Below are 12,246 nucleotides of genomic sequence, written 5' to 3'. Positions count from 1 at the left end.
ATGTATACGTCGATATTGAGATCTAGCCTTCTTTATAGTGCAGTGGTCAGATAGCTACAGATGAAGTAAATATGGAAAAAATTAGATAGACCAGTATTAGTATGACAAGAAACATATCTTTGAACTCCAACAAATGTCTTGTAAGTTTGTGAAATTTGCCACCATTTCCATATTGTCCTGAAAAGAGAATAAGAATGAGAGCGTACTGCACCAGGATGATTGACGATGCTACCTTATAAAAAGGAACACTTCAAGGTTATAAATGAATTTATACCAGTTATGATTGAGAACAACAATTAGAGAAAAGGAACACCCGAAGTTATTTATACGTTTCTATCTGAGCTAATTTTAGAAATAAATGAATAGCTCAAAAATGCAACGTTAATAACAATTTCGAGAGAAGAACAGAGAATTAGTAATGAGAGGTGACATATAAATCGGAAATAAGAAGTCTGATGCGTTTTACGCATGGATTCAAAAAATATACTAGAAGCTTAAAGAAGCTGAAGTCCAGGTAGTAAACTATAATCTGGGACCTTTTTTTACAATATTCTAAGAATAAATTTTCCCTACAAGTGATCGAGAATATGCGGAGAGGCTACAATAAAGGCCTTAGTTGCGCGGTCCGAAACGGTCTTCCTAGGGCCAGAAGCAGTAGCAAATAGAACATCCTGAGTACTAGAACAAGCCCTTATATAGGAAAGGCTAAACGTTATATCACAGAAGAAATCAAGTCAAATGCTGAATGAACAAGAGTAGCCTCGAATAGTGGATGCGAGGGCTTTGCAGGTCCGAGATTCGGATTATTTGATAAATCTTTTTTAAATACGAGAAAACTGAGTCAGCAAGTAGTCTTAATTTTACTTTTCTTTATATACTACATATTATAACAACATTGTACTCACCCCGTTCTAGCAAAATTAGCGATGTAAATTATAAACGACTCCGCCAAAGCCAGCTCGGATCGTGTGTAGTTTTTAGGGAAGTGATTGAAACCATCAACTAAAGGTGCACCAAATATATAAGGAAGTTCTTCGCCATGTACTGTGCCCATTCTCTGGAAAATATGACCCTACATTAGAATTTTATGATTACAAATAAAATTACTAAAATAATTTGCACGATTTTGGTATCAGCTAATGATGATTACATAAATTTCCAACAGTGCAAATTCACTAGGGAACGGTAACTAATAAAACGTTATTAACCAGGATAACAAGCGTTAATTTCTACACTGTAAAAATATTTCAATATGTATTTATTAATTTACAGATGATTTCTATCTTTATTAAAAGGTTGTATGCTTCCTGAATTTTTTTCGTAGAATGAAGAAAACCCAAAAGATTATGAAAATATTATAAATTCATCAGGATCAGACAATGGCAAAACGCAATTATATTAAAAATTATCTACCTTGATTCAGAAATTCCATGAAAAAAATAAACGTAAATGCTTTTGTTGGAAGAGAACTGTACAAATTTTTAAAAGAAGATTCTTTGTGATATCAGATAATATTTTTGTTAGTATAAAATTCTTCAGAAGTAATTTCGATGCTACTGGTAATATGTACAAATCTTCAATGGTTTCTGAATAATTGATAAGAAACTGTGTTTTCGGAAAAAAATCTACCGCTAATTTTTTGTTTATTTTCACGAGAGGAATATATTCAGAAAAATTATCGCAACGTCGGTGTTACTTCTTGTGGTGGGTCTTTTTTCAATATTTGAGTATAAGTATTTCCAATCATTAGAGACACAGTGTCACAATAAAATATGATAGCGTATAAACATGCTGTCCCTATTATCACGAAGAGGCGTATGTGTATATCCATTTCTTGGATTATACGCCCCTACGTGATAAGAGGGACGATACATAAGGAAATCCCGTTAGGCATTTTTAGTGATCTGTCAAAGGCTTTTGATTGTATTGATCGCCAAAAATTACTTGACAAGCTGAAGTATTATGACATAATTGTCAAGGAAAACAATTGGTATAAAACATATTTATTTGAAAGCCAGATGTGTACTGAAATAGTCGAAATAAAAAGTTGTGTATCAAAAAAAATTCATTCCGGATTTGCCGGAGTTGAAAACGAAGTTCCACAAGGTTCTATTTTGGGACCACTATTATTTCTGTTGTATATTAATTATATCGTCCCAAATTTTTCAGAGATCAAATTTTCATTATTTGCTGACGACACCAGCCTGTTAATACAGAATGCTAACAAAAACGATTTAATAACCAAAGTACAAAATATTTTAGAACACGTTTCTGATTGGTTTCTTGCAAATAAGCTGATGCTAAATTGCAATAAAACTAACAGTATAACATTTCAATTACGTGGAATTACAGATACCTCTTTAAAATTAAATAGTGATCAAATATGCTCAGTACAATCCACAAAATTTTTTGGCATTTATGTCGACTCTCAATTGAATTGGATGGAGCACATAACCAATTTAAAGACAAAGCTAGGAAAAGCCATATATGCAATACTAACTCTTAAACGAAATATTGATTTTTCTACCGCAAAGATTTTTTATTATGCATATTTCCAGAGTGTATTGCAATATGGAATTGAGTTTTGGGGAGGATCTACTAGTTCTGAATATGTATTCCTGGTACAAAAAAAGGCAATAAGAATTCTATGTGATTTACCTCATAGAGAATCTTACAGAAGATATTTTTAAAAAATTGGAATCTTTACCCTTACTAATCTATATGTTTACAGATTATCTATTTTAATTCATAAAAATAAACATTTGATCAACACACCAAGTAATTGTCATAGTTATCCTACACGTCATCAAAATCTCACTTTACCACAATATAATTATAGAACTCGCAATGGTGCTTTGTATTCGGGGATAAAGGTTTATAATAAATTACCATCTCATATGAAGACATTAAACAGTAAAGTTTTCAAGCGAAAACTAAAAATCCTTTTACGAGGTCATGAATTCTATTCTTTAAATGAATTTTTTATCAGTGCACTCTAAGGCAATAAGAGTGTATCACGTCTTTTATTAATATTAAGTTTTAACTTGTACATGTAAAATACATAAATATGTGTCTGTTTATTTACTGTAAATTTTTTATTCCCTTTGTATTTTTAATGTTTAGCTGTAGGTTTATACTGTATGGGTATGTTTATTCTTCTTTTTTTAATTTTTACATTCTTTCCATTTTTGGGGCAAAAAACGCAGATATGTAAATATGTTGGTATACTTACTTAATATTTATCATCAACACAATACTTTCCTTACACCTTTAATTCGGTTTTTATGTTATTCTTCTCTAATCTCAAAAATTTTTTTTCTATTTATGTAAGTTCATAGTGTAATAACTTGAGGAAATAAATGTTTACTTACTTACTTACATTTTTATTTTCAAAACTTTTAGCTTATATTGGAATTATTGTTTCCGTGATCTTCCATATCTCGTTGCTTAATGACCACTCTGTACAGACTTCAACCCAGTTATTAACGAGTCTCTGAAATTCTTAATACCGTAAGTAAACCGGTTAGAAGAAACCCCACATTTCCTAACCTCGAAATAACGTTTCCTCTTCCTTAATACATTAAATCCCTGTAGGGACTTAAAACCCTTGAGACGACTTTATCCTGCTCCAGGACAAGCAGAATATATCATTCAGTTACTATCGCTACACTAATATAAATTCCTATCATTTGGTAAATTTTTGGAAGATTCAGCAATGTACAAGGTCGCGTAATTAAATTATAAACTAAATATTTTATTTGCCCTACTTTACTTCAAAAATTTAAGAAAAATGAAGTGTTCAAGTCATATTTTACTATAGCAAAGATAGTTTTTAAGTTAGGAAAGTTTTTTGGATCGTAAACAATAACTGCTTAGTATTTTAAGGGGCGCCATCTGTAATGGTTTTGATTTTATTTTGAAGTTAATCTATCACAATTTTTTTACCGTTATGTATTTAGAAATTATAATTATTAAGTTGAAGACATATCAGCAGACACAAACTGGAGAAAATATTTGAAAAATGCATACTTGGTTGGCATAAATACTTTGTGCACATATTTTCCTCGGCGGTTCCATATACCATTCATTAATTCATTGTTATTTATGGGTGGACCATTGTATTGTGTTTATTTACACTTTTTAACACTGACCCACAAACGCCAGACATACTCTTCACTAAAAACACACTGCTAAAAATAAGAATTCAAAAAAATAAATAGCTTTACTTAACTGTTTGATAACTAATATGTTCTGTTCATTAAAAAAAAAAAGATGATACAGAAAAGCAGACGGCGCGGCGTGGTATCTATGGCCACAGCTGTTCGCATTTTTTTCAATAGAGGACGACTCCAGAGGCTGTCAATAAGTTTAAAAAATGTATTTAATTAAATTAAAAATTATTAATTTTAAGTATCGTTTTGCACTTTGAGGGTTTATGATTGTTGAAAATTCTATATATCATTAAAAAAATCTTTCATCATGTTTGAAAACACCCTGTATATCGTATTATTTAGTTACAGTCAAAAACACAACATATTATTGTTATGCTAATTTCTACTCTGATATATTTCCAAAAACCTTTGAAACATACAGGGTATCCCGTAATTCTTGCAACAAAATTTGATCATAGATTCTTAAGACAAATTTAGCGGACCCGTATTTTTTCTTTTTGCCAACTGGCCCCCTCTTTCGGAGTTACAGACCCCTGAAAAAAACCATGTTGTACGAGAATCACTAAATTTGATACACTGGGCTTTTATGACAAGTGGAATCTCACAGTGCAACGCTTTTTGGCGAGAACCCCCCTTAAGACACTTTTTCGTGGGCCCCCTTGTCTTTGGAACTAGAAAAATTTGGTCGCAAATTTGATTTTTTTTTTTAAATTAGGTTAGCTAGAAAGCCATTGAATTTAGAAACTTTTTTGTCTCTTGCGTTTCGCAAAACGCAATGTTTTTGAGGAAAATGGCGAATTACGATATGCATTCGATCACATCTTGACATTTTTCTCGAAAACATTGCGTTTTACGAAAAATGTATAAAGCGACAAAAAGTTTCTAAATTTAATGACTTTCTAGTGGGCTGATAATTTTTAAGAAAAAATATGCGACCACATTTTTTTGGCTCCAAAGACAAGGGGGCCCACGAAAAAATTGTCTTAAGGGGGTTCCCCGCCAAAAAACGTAGCACCATCAGATTTCACATGTCATAAAACCCCTGTGTACCAAATTTAGTGAATCTCGTACAACAGGGTTCTGAGATATAAAAAAAAAGATTATTCTTAGCGGCAAACTTCAGCGGGCTGTAACTCCGAAAGAGGGGGCCACTTGGCAAAAATAAAAAATACGGGTCCCCTAAATTTGTCTTAAGAATCTGTGACCAAATTTTGTTGCATGAATTTCGGGACACCCTGTACAATGGCAATTATTAGAATTGGGTTGTAGAGAAAGTACATTTTTGCAGATTTTCATTGCAGAAAAAAATTTTCTGGTCTTATTTTTATTAGCTAGTAAGTAAAAAATTCATGATTTAGATAATTGACAACAATTCAGTGTTTTGTTATCATTCTCATATTCGAAAACGCTCAAATCCGACGAAATTTCACCAATCTATGGTGAAAAGAATTACATCAATAGTTGAAATACCTGAGTAGGTACTTTAGATACGACAAAATATTAAATTACAGTTGTGACAAATTCTCTATATCCTTATCAACTTTTAGACTAAGATAATTTCGGTTTCACAATTACACAGTTACACCCTTCTAACTATATCTGGATTACCTTGGACATCATGTGTAACTATAGATTGGACCACAAAAATAACATTTTTTAATTTTATGTTTCGGTGTTACTGCGTAATGAATAAAGCCTATCTCTACGTTAGAATAATTTTGATCTACATAATCCACATTATTACATTTTCTTATAGTTCACATTCATTAGTGCTATATGTTAATGTGGTTGCCTAATTGGGATTGGAATAGGGCGACGGAAACCTCGAAATTTATAAAGTAGAGGCATATTTGCCTTTGTCTTGGTTCGGAAAATAATAGTGCAGGATTGATATAATTTGTGTTAATCAAAGTCATATTATATTTGATTATTGTTTTGAATTTATGATTACATTGGCCATATATCTACAGAGTGGGTTTTCTAACTTTTCTTTCTGAATAAAATTTAATAAGCATAAATTAACGCAGTATTATTAGTAAATTTTAATTCCATTTCCAGCTTTGTAAACATTGTTCTTTTATTCTTCTGGAATATTGTAAATTCTGTTTCTTTTATGCAGCACATTGGCCTACTGCTAGGAATATTTCGCACTCTTAGCTGATTTGAGTATTTCATCGTTATTGGAGTTCGGTAAATTGTCAATAGAGACTACAGTTGCCCAAAAGGAAACATACCACCAGCTCTGGTTGTTACCACTTCACCCATTTCGAGAAACAGCGCTAGGCGAAATGTTTTGACCACTACTTAACACAACCTACTGTCATCAATGAGGTAAAATTGATTTCAGGTCAGAATACTTATTGTAAACCAGATCACTCATTTACATATTCACGCTCACATTCTTTTTCAATTAATTCTAAACAATCGAGTTCATTTAATTATTTGTAAAAATTATTCTTATCCTTATAGTGGGAGTTCAAGTTAGTGGTAGCTGTGTTGAACCATATTGCTAATTGTATGATGATGGGTTGTTATAATTGTTATATTTTATGTTCATGTGATACAACATTGTAAGTAGTAAAATTTACATTTATGACAACTTATGTCTACTGTTTCAATTCATTAATTTTAACAGATATTACCTGCTAAATTTGTCAGATAGGATATAGTGGTAATAAAATGTCGTGATAGAAGCGAAAACCTAGGTAATAGAGTGTCGTGAATGGTTTTCGCCTAAACACAATATTTCAAGGCATCTTTGATAAAGGAAAGTATATTGTGGCAGTGTTCATTGATCTGAAGCTGGCATTTGAAATAATTGACAGAGGCATTCTTTTGCAGAAATTAGAATTGTGTGGTCTTAAATCCTTGGCTTTCAAATGATTGGAAAGCTACCTAAGTGATAGAAAACAGATTGTGAAAATAAATAACCAAGTCTCTTCCGCAAGGAAGATAAATCTAGGTGTACCACAAAGTATTGTCACTGGACCGTTACTATTCATATTCTACATGAATGACATAAATTGTTCTGTAAATTCGGACTTTGTGCATCTTTACGCAATATTGATGATTGTTTGGAGACAGCTGCTCAAAAAATGAATGATGAATTAATCAAGCTTGAAAACTACTTGATGAGGAATAAGTTGAAACTACAATGTACAAAAGACAAAGATAATTTCTAAACATAATAAGATAAAAATATGGATAAAGATAATATAACATTAAGTATGGAGACAACAACAGTAAAGCTTCAAAATCGTGGTATGAGATTAATTCTGAAATGTAAAAGATATACTCCTATACTCCACATGCAGAAGACGCTACGGTGGCAATCATTAATCAAAAGGTTGACTTGTAATGATCTTCATCTTCAAGATAATCAAAGGATTGATGCCAAATTATTTTTAAGTCAGTTCATCAGGTTTAATCATGAAGTTCATGAGTACGTTACTAGAAGTGCAAATAACTTTCATATGGATAGATCCAATACAAGTAAGGGTATGAACTCATTATTCGTGCGAGGCCTAATTAAATATAACTCTTTACCAAATGAAGTTAAAGTCTGTGATAAGCTTATAACATTTAAAAAAAACTTTTAAAATACTTGTGATATAGTTGTGAATTTTGTGGTATTTGATGATAAATGTATGTCTGAATGAACATATTGTGATATGACTATTGTTTGTTGTATTTTAATAATTTTTTTTGTTCTGTCTTTAAGAATGTTTGTGAATATTAGGAGTTCCTATTTTAAATAAACTACTACTAAAACAATTAATAAAAAATTTATTAATTTCACAGTCCAAAATTATATCCTGTAGAAATAAACAAACTTATTTTCCATTAGACTCATTGAAACTACAATTATTTTCGCATGTTTTCCATACTTGCATCCTCATGTCTAATTCTGAGTAACCCCAGACACCTTTACTTAGTATTGAACGTAAATGAAACATTTCTTTTTATTTCCATAAGAATAACTAAAATAAACAATTTGAGAAAGCCCTTATATTTTATTCACACTTCTATAAAATTTGAATAAATCAATTTAAATTCAAAAATTAAATTGTGTTAAAACGGTATTTTGAAGAAAAAAAATGAACTGGTATGTTTTGCACTCTCAGAACTGAACATGTAATACAACTTGCAACTCAACAGTCAGCACCATGTGATGACCAAGAAAGGCATGCTGTTGCGTTCATATACTCTAATAGGGTCTAATTCTAATTTGGTATAATTAATAATAATTTGAAGTACCTACGTAGAATTAACTAAATAAATAATATTATTATTAACTCGAGAATTACATACACATATGCTATTTATGTTTAAGGTATGATAAATAAGTTGTGATTTTCTTAGAACCTGTCATATTTAGTAAGAATTGTAAATTCAAAGTAAAAATATATATTTTACTTAATTGTGACGCTAAAAATAACATAACTATAGATAATACCAGTCACTATACCATTTTTTTTCAAATCAAATTTGCTAGACCATATAAAACCTACTTTCGTAAGTCGGTCCTATAATAACGTGGGACAACTTACTGTTTCGTGAGAGGGCCGAAATCAGCAGCTTAACTTTAGTGTCTAACGTCCTCCAGAGAATTTAAAGCCCAGAACTAGAAGCGACATGCCACCCTAAAGTTCAGTTAACAAAGATTGCAAAAGATTGTGTGGCTTCTTTTCTTATTGTACTTTTTATCGTCTAACAATTTAAGTTTATCTATTTATGTCCCTAACATTTAGAACCACAATAATTGAACCAATTCCGTATCTCTATTTTTTTTTCTATAAATTAGAACTACTAAGTTCTATTGTTCATTTGAGAGTTTGATCACATTTGAACACCTAATACATTTTACGGCTTCCTACTGTATGTAATTTGCTTTTTATTAGTTTGTACATAAATACTCAGTATTACTGATAGAGCAAAAGTGAATATTGAATTAAAATAAAACATTTGTTTTTGAAATTTGTACTAATATCTTGACCGATTAAAGAATTTGGGATCTATAGAAAATAAGCCAGAAATAATAATCAAAAGAACTGACAGACCTAATCCACAAATTGAACATAAATAATGGTAGTAGTAGGTATACAGGGTGATTTAATTAAATATGCAACACTAAAATAATAGCAATTGTATATAAATAATATACAGGGTGTACAGGCAAATAAATGCGAAATATTTTAAGGCGTAGTTGCAAATTCAAAAATTCAAATTCAAAAACAGTTTATTCTTATAGGACATATTGCCGAAATTATTTTGTGAAAAAAAGTTTACCTATATAAACATACATCGAAATATGCTTCGTTTCCGAGATACAGAATGTTTAAATTTTAATTTTTTTATTTATTTTTATCAATTATTTCAAAGAATTTTGAACGTCATGTATCTCGAAATCGAAGAATTTTTTACCCACATTCATATCGACTTTTTATTTCCAACGCTGAATTGCATTTTTACTTTGGCCATAATAAGGCTTTATTAAAAGAAACCTTTAAATAAAAGATTAACAAAAACCTACAATAAAATATGTTTTATTTTTTTCCTTCAAAAAACGGTGCATCATACGAAAAAAATTGAAGAGACCAATTTCATTCAGAATTGATGGCGAATTGCTAAAAAAAATGGGAAAAAATCAGTTGCGTACCATTTTTTTATTAAAAAAGGTTGTGGCATTCTCTTACGAACGCTACTGGTGCAAGTAGCAATATTTGGATCACCCCAAAAAAATGCACATTTATCCCTCTAAGGCGTTTTTCAAATTTAAAGTCAATATCTTTAAAGCGGTTTGAAATAATTAATAAAAAATAAATAAAAAATTAAAATTTAAACACTGTATCTCGGAAACGAAGCGTATATCGACCTACGTTTATATGAACTTCTTTTCACAAAATTACTTCAGCAACCATCCCCTATAATATTTCGCACTTATTTACAAACACCCTGTATAGTGTCTACGGATAGAGCTGAAAAGGGGGAAAATATTTTTAAATTTTCATTTTATGAAAAAACTTATTCTTGATAAAAGATGTTGTTTCTGTTCAAATGCAGAAAACGTTTTAAGTAGGCCAGCTGTTAAGAAATGGTTGTTGCGAAAAAAATATTTTGTAAAAGTAAAGAACCTGCTTCGTACCCATGACAAATGAAAATTATGTAATAATTCATATCAAATTTGGTAGCAAACGGTTTTAATTTTAGAGTTTAATGATTAATAAAAACATGCCAAAGTAAATCGATTATTTTCGAGTCCGCTATATAGACATAAAAATTAATTGTGAATAACTTTCATCAAAATTTCAAATTAAATTATGGTATACCAACAAATTAAAACATTTCATTTTTGCTTTTACATTTTGATAACTTGAAACAGCTAAAACTTTATTAATTTAAATATAACACCCTGTATTATTTTACTCATTGGTCATGACCAGAAAGACTACAAAAGCAATTAAAATAACATTTGTCAAGTTAGTTGTCAAAATATTCTTGTTTCTGTTTTTGCCTAAAATTTAAATAAAAATGCCTGGGATTCGTTTAAATTATACTAACGAGGATTATTTTAATTTTCCGTACTGTAAAATTATTTTGGACGATATTCATACGGTTCTCTGTTGTAATTGGAAATCAAACGAACTTACCTGTAAATGAAGTTAGATCGTAATTATGCGAGGCTTCCAAGCCGAAGATATCACATATTTTACCACGTAGTACGCCTCTGTCGTACTCATCGATATCATCGGATTGGACGTCTCACATTATTGCGATCGAACTTCACTTATAGGTAAGTCCGTTTGAGCTCCGTTTATGTATCGGTGTCCAGTCCTCAATATCACTTGTTTTACCACATAGATGTTCAGAGATGGTTGCGATGACTGCTAACTCTTCCAAACATTTCTTTACTTAACAAAATAACTAAATATTATAAATTTAAAAAATATTCTCAAATTAGTCTCCAAGTTCAGCCTTAGCATTTTCTCTTCGAAAGTCATTATGGTGTGTCACCGGTCTATTGTAAAATTTGCTGGAAGTAATTGGTTTTGCCTACCCTGCAGTTTGCACAATAGTGTCTAATGGGAGGCCTTGTTTGAATGCTACTAATGTGGAAGCATGGCGTGTCCATTGAGGCTTAAACATGTTATGTTTATTCCAGATTTTTCCAATAATTTCTTGATATCCCTGCTCATGGATTGTTTACTGGCTTTTTTATAGGTTAACAACAACAGATCTTGATCCGACGATCTTAAATTTCTATGGAAAAGTAAACGATATCTTCATATTGGACGCCTCACATAATTACTATCGAACTCCATTTACAGGTAAGTTCGTTTGATCTTCAATTATGTTGGACGATATTCAGATGGTTCTTTTTGTAAATTTTGAATGTCAATCACTTTGATAAATTAAAATAAGACAAGTTTCTTTCTATATTATATCGTATAATAACACTAAACAAAATTATACGACTGATATTACGATTATGTATTATAGATATGGTACTGCAAATTGATTAAATAATTTTACTAATAGTTTGGATCATGATTGTAGTAATATTATTAAAGCTTCAACTTCTTTTTAATTTAGATTAGTTAAGTATATTAGAATTATATTTTTATACAACTGCCTTGCAAAAGGGGGTTTTGCGCACGGAAACACGCTCTAAAAACGGTATTTTGCACACGCCGTATGCTAAACATTTTGCACAGGGTTATATAAATTATGCAATGTTTCAAGTTGGCTGAGTTTCATAGCAACCGTCACGGCTCCTTTATTTAGTTGATTAGATACTTCAAAAATTGTTGAATACCCGAAGTTTGGGTGTGAAAATGTGTGATTCTGAAGAGATTTTACAGAAAGCAAGCGAAATATGTTCGGAACTGCTGCCCACAAAATCCAGAAGCAGGTATGAAGCTGAGTTAAGCCGATTTATGGACTGGCGACTAGCCAAAAATGTCCAAACTTTCTCAGAAAACGCAGTAATGGTGTATTTTGAAGAACTATCTAAGAAATATAAATCTTCGACGTTGTGGACGATTTTTTCGATGCTCAAGTCAACGTTAAGTGC

The 12,246-nt window shown here is 31.0% G+C and overlaps 1 protein-coding gene across 1 annotated transcript in view; it reads right to left on the bottom strand.

Annotated features, from left to right (window-relative positions):
* Nucleotides 1-901: 901 nt before the first annotated feature.
* LOC108904498 (neuroligin-3-like) overlaps nucleotides 902-12,246 on the bottom strand; it is a 50,535-nt gene continuing 39,190 nt past the window's right edge. The window contains exon 5 of the mRNA XM_018707087.1: nucleotides 902-1,057. Coding sequence (XP_018562603.1) covers nucleotides 902-1,057 — 156 coding nt within the window. The remainder of the gene's footprint in view (nucleotides 1,058-12,246) is intronic.

Source organism: Anoplophora glabripennis, unplaced genomic scaffold (assembly GCF_000390285.2).
Source record: "Anoplophora glabripennis isolate ALB-LARVAE unplaced genomic scaffold, Agla_2.0 scaffold150, whole genome shotgun sequence".
In the NCBI taxonomy this organism is placed as follows: domain Eukaryota; kingdom Metazoa; phylum Arthropoda; class Insecta; order Coleoptera; family Cerambycidae; genus Anoplophora; species Anoplophora glabripennis.
This window is presented reverse-complemented; position numbering and strand designations above follow the sequence as displayed.